The 20,495-nt window shown below is 39.5% G+C and overlaps 1 protein-coding gene across 1 annotated transcript; it reads left to right on the top strand.

Moving 5' to 3' along the window:
• On the top strand, positions 1–14,103 carry adprhl2 (ADP-ribosylhydrolase like 2). Its single transcript, NM_001016184.2, is given in 6 exon segments — positions 1–163; positions 3,500–3,593; positions 6,422–6,629; positions 9,504–9,688; positions 10,196–10,296; positions 12,977–14,103. Coding segments are annotated over 6 exon segments (1,050 nt in total). The 5' UTR covers positions 1–9; the 3' UTR covers positions 13,285–14,103.
• Positions 14,104–20,495: the final 6,392 nt, after the last annotated feature.

Raw genomic sequence — 20,495 nt, 5'->3', positions numbered from 1 at the left:
CTAAAGATGATGGCGGCTGGAGTATCTCGCTTCCGAGGGTCGCTTCTTGGGGCCCTGCTCGGAGACTGCATAGGGGCTGTGTTTGAAGGGCATACTAACGTGACCAAGGAATTTTTGTTCGATTATATGAAGTCGCTGGACAAGGGGGAGAGGCTAAAAAGGGGTGAGATATGTTAATTTGCCTTGAGAAAAAATATTCGCTCCTCAGATTAGACGTCTGTAAAATAATGGTGGTCTGGGGTGGGGGCTATTTATTCCCCCACTGGAATTTTCCCCTCAAATGGGGTAAAGACAAATGCCCCAAGTTCCCACTATGTTGCTTGAGATCTCAGTAATTGCTCATTCTCTGCCTTTGTCCTGATAACAGTGCAGGTCTCTGCCAGGTCGCTGCCTGCTACTTGTTACTTTACTTCCAGTTACAGCCAGGTGCATCAGTGTGTGATTGTGTGTGTATGTGTAACATGGTGCTGTGGGACTGAGAGCATCAGTGTGTGTGTGTGTGTGTAACATGGTGCTGTGGGACTGAGAGCATCAGCGTGTGATTGTGTGTGTAACATGGTGCTGTGGGACTGAGAGCATCAGTGTGTGTGTGTAACATGGTGCTGTGGGACTGAGAGCATCAGCGTGTGATTGTGTGTGTGTAACATGGTGCTGTGGGACTGAGAGCATCAGTGTGTGATGTGTAACATGGTGTGTGGGACTATCACATGGTGCTGTGGGACTGAGAGCATCAGCGTGTGATTGTGTGTGTGTAACATGGTGCTGTGGGACTGAGAGCATCAGCGTGTGATTGTGTGTGTGTAACATGGTGCTGTGGGACTGAGAGCATCAGCGTGTGATGTGTGTGTGTAACATGGTGCTGTGGGACTGAGAGCATCAGTGTGATTGTGTGTGTGTAACATGGTGCTGTGGGACTGAGAGCATCAGTGTGTGTGTGTGTGTAACATGGTGCTGTGGGACTGAGAGCATCAGTGGTGCTGTGGGACTGAGAGCATCAGTGTTGTGTGTGTGTGTGTTGTGTAACATGGTGCTGTGGGACTGAGAGCATCAGTGTGTGTGTGTGTGTAACATGGTGCTGTGAGACTGAGAGCATCAGTGTGTGATTTTGTGTGTGTGTAACATGGTACTGTGAGACTGAGAGCATCAGTGTGTGATTGTGTGTGTGTAACATGGTGCTGTGAGACTGAGAGCATCAGTGTGTGATTTTGTGTGTGTGTAACATGGTACTGTGAGACTGAGAGTATCAGTGTGTGATTGTGTATTTGTGTGTAACATGGTGCTGAGGGACTGAGAGCATCAGTCTGTGATTGTGTGTGAGTGTGTGTGTGTATAACATGGTGCTGTGAGACTGAGAGCATCAGTGTGTGATTTTGTGTGTGTGTAACATGGTGCTGTGAGACTGAGAGCATCAGTGTGTGATTGTGTGTGTGTGTAACATGGTGCTGAGGGACTGAGAGCATCAGTCTGTGATCGTGTGTGAGTGTGTGTGTATAACATGGTGCTGTAAGACTGAGCATCAGTGTGTGTGTGTGTGTGTGTGTGTGTGTGAAACATGGTGCTGTGGGACTGAGAGCATTGGTGTGTGATTGTGTGTAACATGGTGCTGTGAGACTGAGAGCATCGGTGTGTGATTGTGTGTGTGTGTAACATGGTGCTGTGAGACTGAGAGCATCTGTGTGTGATTGTGTGTGTGTAACATGGTGCTGTGAGACTGAGAGAATCGGTGTGTGATTGTTTGTGTGTGTAACATGGTGCTGTGAGAAAGCACCAAGGGAGCCCACCAAATTCCAATTTGAGCTCCTCAGTACTTAAGCTGACCATACACGCACCGATAATATCATACTAAACCTCGTTTCGTATGATATTCGGTGCGTGTATGGCAAGTCAGCAAGTCAACCGATATCGCAGGAGATTTTGATCGGGCGCCATAGAAGGGGCCTTACCAAAATCTGCCGTCAGCGCTGAATCGGTAGAAATCCTATTGTTTCTACCTCCTTATCTGCCGTTTCAGCCCTGAACGGTGTGTAGCTGATTGTACGATCTTTCGTGCGACCGATGGTCGCACGAAAGATCGCAAATCGCCACGTGTGTGGCCACCTTAACTCTGTCAGGCAAAGGTAGGCTTATTGCCTGTATATCACAAAATCTCTGTTTTGTCCAGTCTCCCCTTAATTTTCAGTTCTTTCACTATTTGCCAGTCCTACTTTTAAAGTATGACAATATGTTTCTCAAAAGTGGCTGGCCAACCTTCTATATACACTCTCTTATAAATCCCATTTAGTGGGCCAGCTTAGATAACCATATATGTGAGTTTTTGTTTCTGGCTAAAGGGGTTATTTTGCTTCCAAACACTTTTTTCAGTTCATTGGTTTTCAGATAGTACACTAGAAATAGCTTTTGACTGTTTTTTTTTTTAAAAGTTTAAAGTGGACCTGTCACCCAGACATAAAAAGCTGTATAATGAGTCCTTTTCAAATTAAACATGAAACCAAAAATAATTTTTTTTATGACCACATCCAAACCCATTATAAAAGCATTTTAAAATCCCAGCTGTCAATCATATAATGCCTGCCCCGCCTCTATGCCTTAGGCATAGAGGTGGGGCAGACAGTTACTTTCACTTTCAATTCAGAACTTCTTAGATGTCTCTGCCCTCCTCACATTCCCCCTCCCTCCTCACCATCTAATTGTGTAACCAGTGCATGGACATGGGCATTAGGGCACAGAAACAAGATTTTGGCAGGATGCAATTCCTGCTTTGATAACAGTGTCCACAAAATGTGGACTGCAATGCTGCAATTGTGAATTCCAAGGCTGAAGAAAATAAGATTAAAATAATTTATATAGTGTAAGTCAAGTTTATTTTGCTTGCCAAACACAATAGAAAACAATTTGAAATTATTTCTTAAGGTGACAGGTCCGCTTTAAGGTTTAATTTCTGGATACATTAGTTGATACATTTCTTAAATCCCCTTTATAAATGAAACTATCCATATTATAAATCCCCTTTATAAATGAAACTATCCATATTATAAATCCCCTTTATAAATGAAACTATCCATATTTTAGATGTCATTGCCCTTCTCATTTTCTACCTCTCTACTCACTATATATAATTGTGAAGTATAGGCGTGGGCATCAGCTTGTCTTAATAACAGCAAACGACAGGCAGACGAGATCCCAGGGCCCGTTCTTGCACAGTTGAGCAAAAAGCTGGCTATTCTGTTAAAGTTCAGCTTTTCACTCCACTGCACATTTACGAAGAAGGAAGAGCATTGCTTTATCGCATACACCCTGGCCGGTTGCAGTTTTCTCCTCTAACAGGAGCACCAGCACCAGGCTGGGGGTTTTCTGGTAAATGATTACAATCAGTGGGCGGTGCCTAACAACTTGGCACCCCCCCCCCCTTGATTGTGACTTACCTTCTTCTTTAAAGGTGAACCACCCCTTTAATGTTATCAAAATGTCTGTCTTATGTTTCTCTGTTTTTTTACAATAGTTTTAACATACACGGATGACACAGCCATGGCAAGATCGATTGTGCAGTCAGTACTTGAAAACTATGAATTTAATATTGAAGATCTTGCAAACAGGTAAAAATGTCAAGGATTGTCACTTGCTAACACCTGTTAAACAATAGTGTGTGAAACACAGACCCTTTCTTAAGATGTCTATTGTTATTCTTTAGCCAAAAGCTTTTAATAGATGTGCAACTGCAGTGTAATCATTAAAACATCATGAGACCAATAACCTCATAAAAAATCCTTAAAGGATATGTCAACCCCAAAAATAAATTTTGCCTAATAAACGAAAACATTATTTAAACTCCTGGTTGTTTCTTTTTAAACAATGTTGCAAAGATCATTCTCCACCAGTAAGACAGGTCTGTCAGCCTTGTGTTACATTGTTCCAAGTGCCAGATCCACCAGGGCAGAGAATAGAAAAGCACAGGCAGACACTGCTTTTAAAAGTAGTTATTTATACAAATAACTCAAAAACCATTATGCATTTGTAATAAATGTATATTGCAATGAATTGCTTAGAATTGTGTTTTATTAGGCAAACCATTATATTCTGGGTTGACTTATACTTTAAAGTGATACTGACATGATTGTTTTGCCAACCTGACTGACCCTTCTCAGCCTGTCAGTTATAGCTTCTAATGCTAACAGACTCCTGCTCACAAATATGGCAGCCCCCTCATAGAGGGACATGGGGGATCTGATAGGTAATGTTAAAGGACCAGGAAGTATTTGTTTGGCAAAATTATAAAGCTCTCACAAAGATGATGTTATGATATAGTTAAAATATTTCATTTTGGGTGTCTATATCGCCCCCCCACCTGAACTGCAGAAGTTTGCATCTCCAGATCTGCCCAGTTTTTCTAACCTTGTGAGAAGATGCACAGTGGGTGCGTAACAAAGTGGGGGTTGATTAGGATGCTACCTTGCACCCCTGAATCTTCACTTGCAAGTGAATGAGGACACTGCACATGTGGGTCAAGCTTATCCAGACTTGGCTTCATCTGTGCACCCTCAATATCTGCAACTACTTGTAAGAAAATATTTTGCTGCACAAGGTTGTACCCTTTAACCATGCTGTGCTGCTTTGCTCCTTCTCAACAGGGGGCAGATTGGGGCTCTTGACATTATTTAAATTATCCTGTAGTAACCTAGTTTAGCATGCAATAATAATTCTTAATAATTTTCTTGTACAATAACCTTTGCTACAACTTGCCTTCCCTTATATAAGATATCGAGAATTAAATATTAATTAGTGACCAAATTTTTAAAAAAAAAATATGAACCTACTTCCAAACCTACCTATAGGTCATGTTGACTGTTTTTTACTAAAAGTCCTGTTTCTCTACATAAATCCTACTGAAGATCCTGAACCCGACTGTCTGGCAACCCGACTGTAGCTTCTCAATCTGTCAAAAGGTCATAAACTGGGAGGATTCAGCTTGCTGTTTGCTTCAAAGCATTGGCATTTCAATTAAAACCCGGAAGAGGGGAACAAACATGGCTGCTCCGTGGGTCTGTAATTCGTGCTACCATAATTATGAAGCGAAAAAAACTTTGCAGATTTAGTTTATAAGGAATTTAAAGCTGATACAAATTAAAACACAACAGCAGGTGTAAAAAATTTTGGCTGCCAATTTCACTTTACGTTTTAGTATATGCCTTTAAATAAAATCAATATTGTTAGGGATTCAAGCTGTTTCTAAACTACAACTGCCAGCATCTTCTGCCTTTCTTTTAGCATGTTAACATTTAAAGGATATAAGTCCTGTTATCCAATATACATGATATAAAATTCCACTTCAGAATTTTTTAACTGTTGAGTCCAGGAGGATACTAAACTGGTAGCACTGAAAGTTTTGTCCGAAACTGCCATTTAATTATTGTAAGAAATAATGTACTCTGTACTGAAATGTTAAAAGTATAATAAATGTTACCTTAGTGGCCTGTAGAGAGGCATCTGGTCTGCAGCCTCATTTCTGTATAAAGTGGACTCCTTGGGGACCTCTGATATACTTAATCTTGACAGTAGGGTTTATATCATTCCTTATATAATACACAAGAGCTGTGAATATGCTTCAAATTATTTCGGGAATAAGGGGCTCCCTATTCCCAGTGATTCCCAGTTTGCGTCTCATGAGCAACATGTTACTCATCAACCCCTTGGATGTTGCTCTCAGTGACCTCAAAGCAGGTGCTTTTTTGAGCCTCCTGTAGGCTGACAGTGCATATAGGGGCTACCTAATAGCCAATAACAGCCCTTATTTATTTTATAACTTTTTTTTTATGCTTGTGTTGCTCCACTCTTTTAAGATTTTGATGTGGCTCACGGGTAAAAAAGGTTTGGGACCCCTGCCCTATTGTATAATATAAGGATATTATAAGTCACAGTGAAGTTCCGTCACTGTAGAAAGGTTTAAAAGGTTCATAAAACTCACAGGTGACTTCTAATGTACTAATATTTTAAAACAGTGGGTATATTATTTATTACAATAAACTTCAGTAAGTTGTGACATATTACATCACTGAACACGGACCCTGCATGACCATGTGCAGTTGAAGCCAATTCCCGACTAGCCTCAACTGCGCATGCTCCTGTAGGGTCTGTAGAGATGGTGCCTAGGTACTCTGTTGTGCTGCTCTGCTTTGTTAGCTCAGGTTTTTAAATAGGGCCACTTTTCAGTGTAATAGGCTGTGCGAGAAGTGAAGGGGGGCGGTGGAGAGCAGTTAAGGGGAAATCTTGTACCTAGAGGGGTTTAGTTCTCCTTTAAGAAGTAAAATTATAAAATATTGCAGTCAGTCATCCATTCCCTGCTATGCGATGGAAGATACATAGCAAGGCCCCAAAACTGGTTTTGCTTCTATCTTTTGGTTGCTAATCAATTTGTAATTGATTTCAGGTTTACCACAGAGTATAATCGTGACCCTGACCGTGGATATGGAACGGCTGTAGTTCATGTGTTTGAGAAGCTTGGCAGTGGAGAATATAAACATGTGTTTTCACCAGCTAGGGAACAGTTTGACGGTAAAGGTTCATATGGAAATGGAGCCGCCATGAGAGTTGTAGGAATTTCATTGGCCTATCCCAGGATTCCAGATATAATAGAGGTCAGTCCTAGATAACTCTACAACTTTGGTTGCCACTTGCCACCTTTGCTGGTAGCATAAAACAAAAAAATACGTTGGTGGCTTGACCTCTGATACCAGAGTATTAAACTGAGTAATACAATTTAAAAGCTTTTATTATATCCTTTTATTATATCTTTGTGAGGCAACTTCGGGCGACTTCAGAAAGCCAAAGCTACTTATATGTTTTCCTAATGGTGATTTACATTATTGCTGGTAGGAAAGCATTTGAGGAGATTAGTCGCCACAGCTAGAGGAGATTATTATTAACATTTATTTATAAAGCGCCAACATATTCCGCAGCACTGTACAATAAGTGGGTTTCATACATTGGACATACAGAGTAACATATTAGGCAATCAGTAACCGATACAAGAGGTGAAGAGAGCCCTGCCCAAAAGAGCTTAAAATTTACAAGGAGAAAGGGTTGAGACACAAGGTGTGGGTATGGGCATGACCAGAGTTGTGAGAGGTGTGGCACAGGGTGTTGCTAAACTAGATTAGGGTAAGCTTCTCTAAATAAATGTGTTTTTAGAGATCTCTTGAAGGCAGAGAGATTGGGAGAAAGTCTGACAGTTTGTGGGAGCGAATTCCAGAGAAGGGGGGCAGCCTTTGCAAAGTCTTGAATGCGAGCATGTGAGGAGGGAATGAGAGAGGAGTTGAGGAGCAGGTTGGTAGAGGAGCGTAACAAGTGGGTTGGATGGTACCTAGAGATGAGTTCAGAGATGTAGGGTGGGGCAGAGTTATGAACTGCTTTGAATGTAAGAGTCAGGAGTTTGAATTTTATCCTGGATGGTAGGGGAAGCCAGTGCAGGGATTGGCAGAGTGGGATGGCAGAGGAGGAGCAGTTGGAGAGGTGTATGAGCCTGGCAGCAGTATTCATTATGGACTGGAGTGGGGACAGTCTTTGGAGGGGAAGGCCAATTAATAGGGAGTTACAATAGTCCAGGCGAGATATTATAAGAGAGTGAATAAGAATTTTGGCAGCATCATGGGTGATAAATGATCGTATTTTGGAGATATTTCTTAGGTGAAAGTGACATGATTTGATAAGTGATTGGATATGAGGAGTGAAGGATAGGGCAGAATCAAGGATAACCCCAAGGCACCGGGCCTGGGAAGATGGGGTGATGGTAGAATTGTTAACCTGTATAGATACCTCGGGAACAATGTGGGCGTTGGATGGCGGAAAGAGAACCAGTTCAGTTTTAGAGAGGTTTAATTTAAGGTAACGTTGGGACATCCAAGTGGAGATAGCGGACAGGCAGGAAGAGACGCGAGTTAGAAGCTCTGGGTTGAGATCAGGAGAGGAAAGATAGATCTGAGTATCGTCAGCATAGAGGTGGTACTGAAAGCCAAAAGAATTGATTAGTTTGCCAAGTGAGGAGGTATAGAGAGAAAATAGTAAGGGGCCCAGGACAGAGCCTTGGGGAACCCCGACAGAAGGAGGCAAGGGAGAAGATGATTCCCCATTGTAAGAGACACTGAAGGATCGATCTGAGAGATAAGATGAAAACCAGGATAAGGCAGTGTCACGAAGGCCAAGAGAGCGGAGAGTCTGGAGGAGAAGAGGGTGATCCACAGTGTCAAAAGCAGCAGAGAGATCGAGAAGTATTAGTAGCGAGTAGTGTTTTTTGGCTTTAGCCGATAGGAGGTCATTTGTTAGTCATGAGATGACTAATGTCCTTGTGTCATCGTCCTAAGGGTTTGTTCAAAGTAACTGGTTGAAGCGAATCATTGCTCTGGCTTATTAACAAGATTCCTGCTGTTTTTATTGCTTTTTATTCCTGTTTTGTATGAAAAAAGAACTCCCCACATAACTAGCAATTCACTGGAATTTCTTAGGAATGCAGGTTTTGCTTCAATGCCATTTTTTTCATAATTCACAATTAAATTAATCCTTAGCAATTATCTTAACTGAATGTGAACCCTTTTTCATATAAACTTAATGTAGCTTTTTTTCTTTGGTTTTAGTATGCATACTATATTTTAATTTGCTGTTCTGTCTGATACTATATTTCAGTTTGCTATTCTGTCTTGAGTATTCTGTATTCAATCTAATCCTAAAATAATCACCTCTCAGTCTGAATGAATAATTGTAACACTACCATTCCTTATACACACCTCGAGTAGTTGTGTATAGCAGTAAATTGCTTTAAGGGATATTCTCCTTTGTGTATAGGATAGCTGAGCCACAACATGAAGTGATCAAGAATTCTTCTCAATAACTTTGGATTTCCTTAAAGGAACAGTAACTCCAAAAATTGAAAGAGCTTTAAAGTAATAAAAATATAATGCACTGTTTCCCTGCACTGGTAAAACTGGTGTGTTTGCTACAGTAACACTACTAATTTATATAATAAGCTGCTGTGTAGCCATGGGGGCAGCCATTCAAGCTGGAAAAAAGGAGAAAAGGCACAGGTTACATTGCAGATAACAGATAAGTTCTGTAGAATACAATAGTGTTTTATCTGTTATCTGCTATGTGCCTGTGCCTTTTCTCCTTTGAATGGCTGCCCCCATGGCTACATAGCAGCTTATTTATATAAATTATAGTAGACTTTCTGAAGTAAACACACAACTTTTACCAGTGCAGGGCAGCAGCACATTACATTTTAGTTACTTTTATACACTTTCATTTTTTGGTGTTACTGTTCCTTTAAGAGAAACAGTTTAGTACAAAAATAGGTATACTTTTACGAGAATGTGAGCGGAACTATTTAAGAGATTCTGTGAGTTATAGTTTTTGAATATCTTTAGAACCAAAGCCTTGTTGTACTTTAGCTAATCTCTACATCAGTGTAAATTTCTTTTGTCTTCTGTTTATTCATGCTTTCCCTTTCTTTCTCTGAGCAGTATGCCAGAACTAGTGGAATGCTGACACATGCTTCATCTCTGGGCTATAATGGGGCCATTCTTCAGGCTCTAGCAGTGCACTATGCTTTGCAGGGGGAGCTTGCACCAGAGACATTCTTGGATCAGCTTTTGGATCACATGAAGGAAGTTGAAACAGATAAGAAATCCCGTTCAGATGCCCTTGAGTAAGTAGTAGAGCAAAGACAGAGCCTGACTTCTGAAAATTCAGTGCTTGCATTGTATTCTTATTTTTCTTTTTAATGCATATATTTCTCTACCTGTCAATCTTTTGCTCTTCTGTACCCTTCTTGTAATAATAAATATTGTTATTTGTAGATTTGTATGATAAAAAGGCAGAAGTTTGTAGGTCTGAAATTGAGGGAAGACAAATTCATGTAGATACAGGAACAAAGTTAGAGTGGTGTTGTAGTTGTTGTCAAGAGATTTAGAGTAATAAGATTTACTTAGGATGTAGAGTGAGAGGTGTAGTGTGGATTTTCAGGTCTGTCCAAACTCTCCAAACTGTCCAAAATTAGAGGTTCATCTGCTAACTGGGTTTTCCATAGTCACTGATCTACTTTTGTTCCAGTGCAGCAGTGCATAGTTATACATATTAGATGGAATGTGTTACTTTATTTGATAATTTGTTGCCTGTTGTTTTATTCATTATGTCTTATGTTTTCTGATTATAGATTAGAAATGGATGAATTCCCTTACTGTAACAAATTAAGGAAGATTAAAGCGTTTTTAGCTCGAGAAGATGTCACACGGAAGGATATAGTTAAAGAATTAGGTATGTTTGTCAATCCCTTTGACACAGTTTGAAACATAGTTACATTATTAAGTTGGGTGGAAAAAAGTCCATCAAGTTCAACCCATTGAAGTGAACCCAGCACAAACCTATACTGACCTATCTATACACTCACCTGCACTATATATAACAACATCAATACCTAACCTAATCCAATAACCTTGGATACTATGCTTGTTCAAGAACTCATCCAAGCCCCTAGTCATTAACAGATTCTGCCATTACAACATCACTAGTAAGGGCATGCCACAACCTTACTGCCCTCACCGTGAAGAACCATTACGTTGCTTCAAATGAAAGTTCCAGATAGAGCTTCCTCTTTCAGTCTATAATCCTCTCTATTGCACTTGTAAAGTATAATCATGTCCCCTTGCATGTACCTTTTTTCCAGAGAAAACAACCCCAGCCTTGACAGTCTAACATCATATCTTCCATTCCACTTACCAGTTTAGTTGCATATCTCCGCACTCTATCCACTCATTATTATCCTTCTTAAAGGAAAACTATACCCCCAGAATGAATAATTAACCAACAGAGTTTTTATTATGTTAAGTGACCTATTAAAGAATTTTGCCAAACTAGAATAAATATATCAGTAATTATTGCCCTTTTACATCCTTTCCCTTGATCCACCATTTAGTGATGGTCTCTGTGTTCCCTCAGAGATCACCTGACAGAAAATAATGCAACTCTTACTGTAACAGGAAGCAGTGTGGAAGCACAAGGAAGAACTCTGTCCATTAATTGGCTGATATGACCTAACATGTATGTGTACCTTGGCTTGTTTGTATGCACTGGAATCCAATGATTCCAGGAGGCTGACCTTAATTCTTAAATTGCCAATTTTCTATTTAGGCATACCCAATAGCACATACTACTAAAAAAGTATATTTTTATGAAAATGGTTTAGTTAGATAAAGCAGGGTTTTACATATGAGCTTGTTTATGCAATATATTTCTATAGACCTACATTACTTGGGGGTATAGTGTTCCTTTAAGTAGAAGCCCAAAACCACACTGCATACTCAAGGTGAGGCCTCACCAGGGACCTATAAAGAGGCGAAATTATGCTTTCATTCCTTGAGTCAATGCCCTTTTTTATGCAAGATGGTACTTTATTTGCTTTAAAAGCCACTGAATGACACTGCCTGGAATTAGACAACTTGTTATCTACAAAATCCCCAGATCTCTCTCCATTAAGAATCCCCCAACACACTACCATTTAGTGTAAAACTTGTGTTTATATAATGTTTACCAAAGTGCATAACTTTGCACTTAAAAATAATAGTCCATGCTGGCACAAACTTATAGTATTGTAACTTGCAATGTATTCAAGTATCGTATCGACAGATAAAAATAAGATAGATAAAAATAAGGGGGCTATAAAGATCCTGCAGGTTCAACCTATTAGGAAATACCAATATTCTAACTGGAGTTAAACATCAAAGGAGGTATGTGTGTCTGTGAATGTTACATAAATCGAATTTGATACCTTAAAGGGGTTGTTCGACTTTGAGTTAACTTTTTGCATGATGTAGAGAGTAAAATTTGGAATTGGTCTTCATTTTTTATTATTTGTAGTTATTTAGTTATTTTGTTTTCAGTTCAGAAGCTCTCCAGTCTGGAGTTTCAGCAGTGACTTGGCTTCTAGGGTCCAAGATACCTTAGCAACCAGGGAATTGGTTGGATGAGAGACTGTTATATGAATAGGAGTGGGCCTAAATAGAAAATAAAGTTACAGAAAGTAACAATAAAATTGTAGCCTCACAGAGCAATAGTTTTTTGGCTGCCGGGGTCAGTGACTGCCATTTAAAAGACCAACTGAAAAGTTGCTTAGAATTGGCCATTCTATAACATACTAAAAGTTAGCTTAAAGGTGAACCACCCCTTTAATGTCATGACTTTAAAGCACTGGACACTAGAAAATTACTGGAAATTACTTTTGTGGAGGATTTGTCAGGCGATAGATAATTATTCATTCGCATATCCCTAATAAAAATGTTGGTTCTTGAGATGCAGCGTATTTAAGGACTTTTTAACTAATTTATAAGGAGATGAGGAGTAGTAACAATAATCAAAGCTTTGCCTTGCCTACTACTAGAAAGTCACTTCTCCATTGCTGGCCATAGCAGGACAGACATGATTTTATCTCAATAGGGATAAAGAGAGTTTTTTTCCTAATAAACATTTCTCTCTTTCCTTTCTGTGTTACTGGAAAACAGCTGCTCTCACCTTATCATGTTTCAGAATCCAACTGTAAACAAATACTTAACAGCCGGAATAAACTCTCCAGCATCACACTTCACATTTTTTTGTGGAGAAAGAACGTTTTTCTCTGTATTAACCATAATACTTCATTCGAACACTAGTTACAACTTGTTTGTGATCCCACAAAGCTTTCTGAATGGGGCATAATGGCCAAGTGTTAATGATGCCTTTTCAGCAACACACTAAATAATGTTTAGAATGAAAATATATAGTATGGGGTTACAATTTAAAATACCTATTATATGCAGTTATATGCAGTCTTCGTCTCAACGAAGAAAACAGAGAAGCAGTTTCACTTTATGTAAAAGCTACTTCCATACTAATTTAAGATGCATATGACCTATAAATATGTATATTATATGTCAGTAAAAGTTTAACTTCTTCTTTCCAACAGGTAATGGCATTCAAGCTTTCGAGTCTGTTCCAACTGCAATTTACTCATTTCTGCGATGCTTAAAGCCAGTGTCAGAGCTGCCTTCTGAACTTACCAACTTGCAGCGCACAATTGCCTTCTGCATCTTGCTTGGGGGAGACACAGACACCATTGCTACCATGGCTGCAGCAATTGCTGGTGCTTACCATGGAGAGGAGCAGATCCCACTGAACTGGAAGCTCTCGGCTGAGGGTTACAAAGATGCCGAGGATTGGGGCGAGAAGTTGCATCAGTTGTACTGCAGGCGATTACAAAGTACCACTTCCTAACCTGTGGTAGATAGCTATGTCTAGAAAGCATTAGTACTGCTGAAGAGTGTACATACCTTTTGTATTTGGTTGAAGATAAGTCACTTCAGAGGGAAGATGGCCTGTGGCTCTTATCCATGCAATGCTTATGTTCTGAACTGCCCTAAAAACTGTGGCTTAAGTCCCATTGAAAAGAAATCTCCTTAAAAATAAAGCTAAAAATAGCTGACTATCATTTTTTGCAGCTTTTAAATTGTATTTTCTTTCTGCTGATCAGAGTGATTAAAAATTGTTGCACAAAGCAGTGAAATCTGCAATATATGTAACATTTTTTTTTTAGCAGTGCAAAGCAGACAACAGTGGATTTCAGTCCATTCTGAATATCATGCCAACACTTGTTTGCTTTAAGATTTTAGGAAATGTGCCTTTCCAGAAAAAAAATATTAAAAATATCATGTCACCTATCAAGAGCTTAATCCTTGGCCAGCTTTAAAACTCTTCTATCAATAAATTAGCAGAGACTGGTGGAAACTGTATTACACTCGCTTAAAGATGGCATATGGCACCTGAATCTTCCATCTTGCCTGTATAGTCATGTTTTATAAATGTATAGACATTAATATAAATTGCTGTAGTGCTTTCAGCCTTAATGTCTTACTAAGTTTAAATGAAGCAGATGCAGAAACCTGGTAGTGCCACTGTGTGGTGCTCTTAGCACAATGTTTCCTAAATATTGAGAATGCTTTTGTGTGAAAATACCAGTAAAATTCAATAATTTTTCTTTTATACAAAATTGGACTTAGGGAAGCAGAGTTCTAAAATAAAATATATAAAGAGTGACCTGTGCATTTCTATCCAAGGCTCCTTTGTTTTTGGCAAGCTCTTATTTAAGACATTTTTCTCTGATTATAGAGTCAATAAATGACTTAAGATTAATGGCACACAGAGTGGTTTTCCCCTGGGAACCTCTGGCAATCACATTCATTGTTGCTACTTCTCAGTGTTGTCTGTGTTCTCTTGTGAAAGTTGCTCTATAACAAGCCCTTCTGGGGTTCTGACGTATTCTCATTTTTGGAGAGGAAAACTGCAATGGGTGCTGTTGACAGTTAGCTTAATGGTAATGACAAGAAATGATGAATTGATGCAGTTCTCATTCCTTAGCGTATGGATGGTAATTTTCCTTATGAACAAGTGTGACTTGCCACAAAAATTCTCCTGGACTAGAAATGACATATTTTATATACTGAACTTATTGTACAATGCTAAAGGTTTCACATCTCTATAGTATTAATGATCCTAGCTTTCAAAATTGTCACGGGAGTCTCCCATCTTGGATTCTGTGTTGAAGTGTCAGTGACACTCACATGCTCAGTGTGCTCTGTGCTACTGTTAATAAAGCTTAGCTGCCATTGCAAATCATCAAGCAGAAAATGAGGCTTGGCATATAAACCGATGCTACATGTCTGATTATTCATTGCTGATGCCAATTGCACTGGTTTCAGAGCTGCCATTCAGTAATAATCTGTATTATTTACTAATCAGCCTTATATTCTGGAATTTATATTCTGTATATATACAGTTTATTGTGTATTGGTCCCTAAGCTCAGTAACTGACAGCAGCATAGAGCATGGGCAGTGAATCAGCAGAAAAGAAGATGGGGAGCTACTGGGGGCATCTTTGGAGGCACAGATTTTTCCTGCTAAAGGGCTTCTGCCTTGGGCTGGTACAGAAGCCCAAAACATAATGTACAACATTTCTGCCCTACTTCTTTAGTTAGACTCTAGTTCTCCTTTAAGCTCAGCTGAACCAAATCCAAATCTTCATATGACTTTAAAGCTTTGGAAAACTTAATGTGATGATTATTTGTTCACAGTTAATGCCAAATCTTTTGAATTTTGGAATCAGCGTCTCCCTAATGGAAAGATCCAGAACAACCCCTTCTTAGGAAATTTAGGTTTTCCCTGTAAGAAAAGAATAATCTTTTTTTATATGAAATCATGTCGGTAAAACCAGTGAACAGTGTTCATATTTTGATATCTTTTCTAACTCCTGTTTTCATAACCTATTAGAAGTAGCTAAGAAGCGATTTCCTATGTATAAAAATCATATAAAATACAAATAAAAGTTTTCTGTACTGTGTTTTACTTGTATACAAAAAAGTAATATAGTCTCTTACATATATTTTTATACTTAGGGGCAGATTTATCAATATGTGAGTTTAGAGCTTAATACATAAAAACACAACCATGTTCTATTCATTACTTTGGGGTTTTAAGAAACGTATTTATCAGTTGGTGAACTCTAACTTTCACCAATTGATAAATACTCTTCTAAAAAACTCCCATAGGAATGAATAGACATAATCTAATATGAGCAAATAGTTTTACAAGACCTGGTCACCCAGTAACAACATTTGAACCCAATAAAGCACATTCATTCAGATCCTTAATAATTTAATGGTCTTTCTTTACAATATTACTTTTGTAGAAGAATCTGTGCCTTTGGAAAAAATCCAGAAATGTGTAAAATGGTAACGTTTGACTTTTTATATTGAACGCAGACCTATATCATTAAACAAAAAAGTATCTCCTATATAGTGTAATGTATTCATACCTTGAAATGAGGACCAGTAGGCAGTACAATTAAATGGTGCCATATTATGTAGAAAATATGGGGGAAATTGCATACCAGTTTTAAAAGTGATGCTAATGTGTTCCGATAAATGATCACAATCAATATGAGTTCAACAAATTTCAATTGACAAGGCCTAAAGTACAGGCCACTCTTTGTAAAATTCTCCCATGTTCTTGCAACCCTGACATTTCCCCCAGTTGATGGGTATATTATGCCCATAGCTGGGAATTCTGGGATTTTGTCACATGTTCAATTCCATTTGCCATGACCAAATTTGTGGTAGCCGCAACTGTTGGTTCAGTGAAAAGAAACTTTGCATTGTGAGGAAAAACATGGAAAATTGAGCAGATTTTTTTTTTTTGCAAATGCTATTAAATGAGCAAAATTGTCACAGAGAAATATATTTTACAGGTGCTTCCTCTGTAACTGTAGTCCTTGCATACCTGGATTCTTTCAATTGTCCAAGAATAAGGCTTTTTATGTTATTGGTAACAACAATGGTGTACTTTAACTTTTTTCGCAAACTAGACCCATTATTTTCTAGCGCAAATAAGACTATATAATGATGATAGTGTACATTTTATAACAAAGCAAATGTATAGATACAGTGGCTTGCAAAAGTATTCGGCCCCCTTGAACTTTTCCACATTTTGTCACAACCCTTATGGCTGAATAAAAGAGTTAAGGTCGAGGTTGGTAATAAAAAACGTGCTTTTAAAGCATTCAAGTTAGCTGGGACAGCGGAAACTTTCATCAGGTACAAGGAAGCAAATAAAGCATGCAAAAAAGCTATCAGGCAAGCTAAAATAGAGATGGAAAGGGATATTGCAGCTAGGAGTAAAAAGAATCCAAAATTATTTTTTAATTATGTGAATAGTAAAAAAATGAAGCAAGAAGGGGTGGGAACTTTATTATCACGGGGAGGTACGTTGGTTGATGAGAACGGGGAAAAAGCTGAAATTTTGAACTCTTATTTTTCATCTGTCTATACATCTGAGGAGCCAGATAATGAAGGCTCCCCTTTTAATATACCCAGTGCTAGTAATTTAGCTACTGGCGCATGGGTCACTCAGGAGGAAATTCAAAAGAGACTTGAACATGTAAAGGTAAACAAAGGTCCAGGACCGGATGGGATTCATCCCAGGGTATTAAATGAGCTGAGCGCTGTGATTGCCAAGCCTCTTCACATAATTTTTCAGGATTCGTTGAGGTTTGGCATGGTGCCGAGAGACTGGCGGATTGCTAATGTGGTGCCGTTATTTAAAAAGGGATCTCGTTCTCAGCCTGAAAACTATAGGCCTGTTAGTCTGACATCAGTAGTAGGAAAGCTTCTGGAAGGGGTAATAAGGGATAGGATAGTTGAATACATTGCAGTTCACAATACTATTAGTTTGTGCCAGCATGGTTTTATGCGTAACAGATCTTGCCAGACTAATTTAGTTGCCTTTTATGAGGAGGTGAGCAGGAACCTTGATGCTGGAATGGCAGTTGATGTCATCTACTTAGATTTTGCTAAAGCGTTTGATACAGTACCGCACAGAAGGTTAATGATCAAATTGAGGAATATTGGCCTAGAACATAATATTTGTAATTGGATAGAAAACTGGCTGAAGGATAGAGTACAAAGAGTGGTGGTAAATGGAACATTTTCTAATTGGGCCAGTGTGGTTAGTGGAGTACCGCAGGGGTCAGTCCTTGGTCCTTTGCTTTTTAACTTGTTTATTAATGACCTGGAGGTGGGCATAGAGAGTACTGTTTCTATTTTTGCTGATGACACTAAATTGTGCAAAACTATAAGTTCCATGCAGGATGCTGCCGCTTTGCAGAGCGATTTGACAAAATTGGAAAACTGGGCAGCAAACTGGAAAATGAGGTTCAATGTTGACAAGTGCAAAGTTATGCACTTTGGTAGGAATAATATAAACGCAAACTATCTACTGAATGGTAGTGTGTTGGGGGCATCCTTAATGGAGAAGGATCTAGGGGTTTTTGTAGATCACAAGTTGTCTAATTCCAGGCAGTGTCATTCTGTGGCTACTACAGCAAATAAAGTGCTGTCTTGTATAAAAAAGGGCATTGACTCAAGGGATGAGAACATATTTTTGCCGCTTTATAGGTCCCTGGTAAGGCCTCACCTTGAGTATGCAGTGCAGTTTTGGGCTCCAGTCCTTAAGAAGGATATTAATGAGCTGGAGAGAGTGCAGAGACGTGCAACTAAACTGGTAAAGGGGATGGAAGATTTAAGCTATGAGGTTAGACTGTCGAGGTTGGGGTTGTTTTCTCTGGAAAAGAGGCGCTTGCGAGGGGACATGATTACTCTGTACAAGTACATTAGAGGGGATTATAGGCAGTTGGGGGATGTTCTTTTTTCCCATAAAAACAATCAGCGCACCAGAGGTCACCCCTATAGATTAGAGGAACAGAGCTTCCATTTGAAGCAGCGTAGGTGGTTTTTCACGGTGAGGGCAGTGAGGCTGTGGAATGCCCTTCCTAGTGATGTGGTAATGGCAGACTCTGTTAATGCCTTTAAGAGGGGCCTGGATGAGTTTTTGAACAAGCAGAATATCCAAGCCAATTGTGATACTAATATCTACAGTTAGTATTACTGGTTGTATATATATAGTTTATGTATGTGAGTGTATAGATTGGTTAGTATAGGTTGTGTGCTGGGTTTACTCGGATGGGTTGAACTTGATGGACAATGGTCTTTTTTCAACCCTATGTAACTATGTAACTATGTAACTATGTAACATTACAGCCACAAACATGAATCAATTTTATTTGAATTCCACGTGAAAGACCAATAGAAAGTGGTGTACACGTGAGAAGTGGAATGAAAATCATACATGATTCCAAACATTTTTTACAAATAAATAACTGCAAAGTGGGGTGTGCGTAATTATTCAGCCCCCTGAGTCAATACTTTGTAGAAGCATCTTTAGCTGCAATTACAGCTGCCAGGCTTTTAGGGTATGTCTCTACCAGCTTTGCACATCTAGAGACTGAAATCCTTGCCCATTCTTCTTTGCAAAACAGCTCCAGCTCAGTCAGATTAGATGGACAGCGTTTGTGAACAGCAGTTTTCAGATCTTGCCACAGATTCTCAATTGGATTTAGATCTGGACTGTGACTGGGCCATTCTAACACATGGATATGTTTTGTTTTAAACCATTCCATTGTTGCCCTGGCTTTATGTTTAGGGTCGTTGTCCTGCTGGAAGGTGAACCTCCGCCCCAGTCTCAAGTCTTTTGCAGACTCCAAGAGGTTTTCTTCCAAGATTGCCCTGTATTTGGCTCCATCCATCTTCCCATAAACTCTGACCAGCTTCCCTGTCCCTGCTGAAGAGAAGCACCCCCAGAGCATGATGCTGCCACCACCATATTTGACAGTGGGGATGGTGTGTTCAGAGTGATGTGCAATGTTAGTTTTCCACCACACATAGCGTTTTGCATTTTGGCCAAAAAGTTCCATTTTGGTCTCATCTGACCAGAGCACCTTCTTCCACATGTTTGCTGTGTCCCCCACATGGCTTGTGGCAAACTGCAAATGGGACTTCTTATGGTTTTCTGTTAACAATGGCTTTCTTCTTGCCACTCTTCCATAAAGGCCAACTTTGTGCAGTGCACGACTAATAGTTGTCCTATGGACAGATTCCCCCACCTGAGCTGTAGTTCTCTGCAGCTCGTCCAGAGTCACCATGGGCCTCTTGGCTGCATTTCTGATCAGCGCTCTCCTTGTTCGGCCTGTGAGTTTAGGTGGACGGCCTTGTCTTGGTAGGTTTACAGTTGTGCCATACTCCTTCCATTTCTGAATGATCGCTTGAACAGTGCTCCGTGGGATGTTCAGGGCTTTGGAAATCTTTTTGTAGCCTAAGCCTGCTTTATATTTTTCATTAACTTTATCCCTGACCTGTCTGGTGTGTTCTTTGGACTTCATGGTGTTGTTGCTCCCAATATTCTCTTAGACAACCTCTGAGGCCGTCACAGAGCAGCTGTATTTGTACTGACATTAGATTACACACAGGTGCACTCTATTTAGTCATTAGCACTCATCAGGCAATGTCTATGGGCAACTGACTGCACTCAGACCAAAGGGGGCTGAATAATTACACACACCCCACTTTGCACTTATTTATTTGTAAAGAATGTTTGGAATCATGTATGATTTTCGTTCCACTTCTCACGTGTACACCACTTTGTATTGGTCTTTCACGTGGAATTCCAATAAAATTGATTCATGTTTGCGGCTGTAATGTGACAAAATGTGGAAAAGTTCAAGGGGGCCGAATACTTTTGCAAGCCACTGTAGTTACACATAGTTGATGATGTTAAACCAGTACTTGCATTAATATTGTATTAAGACCTGCAGCTTCAAATGGTCTCACTGAAAAACCTGAACTGTTTACTCAATAAAGTCAATGGCACATGGGACAATTCTTGGGTGTTTTGCGCTCTGTTGGGACCACACTGACAATTTGCCCATGCAAAAGCATGCCCCTTAGTCCAGAATGAAATGCATAGTGCAGTTTCAGGGGAAACCTTATCCTTAACCCCTTCCATAGGGCAGACAATAAGAGTGTCTAAATAATGCACAAGTT

The sequence above is a fragment of the Xenopus tropicalis genome, chromosome 2 (genome assembly GCF_000004195.4).
Source record: "Xenopus tropicalis strain Nigerian chromosome 2, UCB_Xtro_10.0, whole genome shotgun sequence".
Lineage (NCBI taxonomy): Eukaryota > Metazoa > Chordata > Amphibia > Anura > Pipidae > Xenopus > Xenopus tropicalis.
Note: the sequence above shows the minus strand (reverse complement) of the source record. Positions and strands in the feature narration are given on the sequence as shown.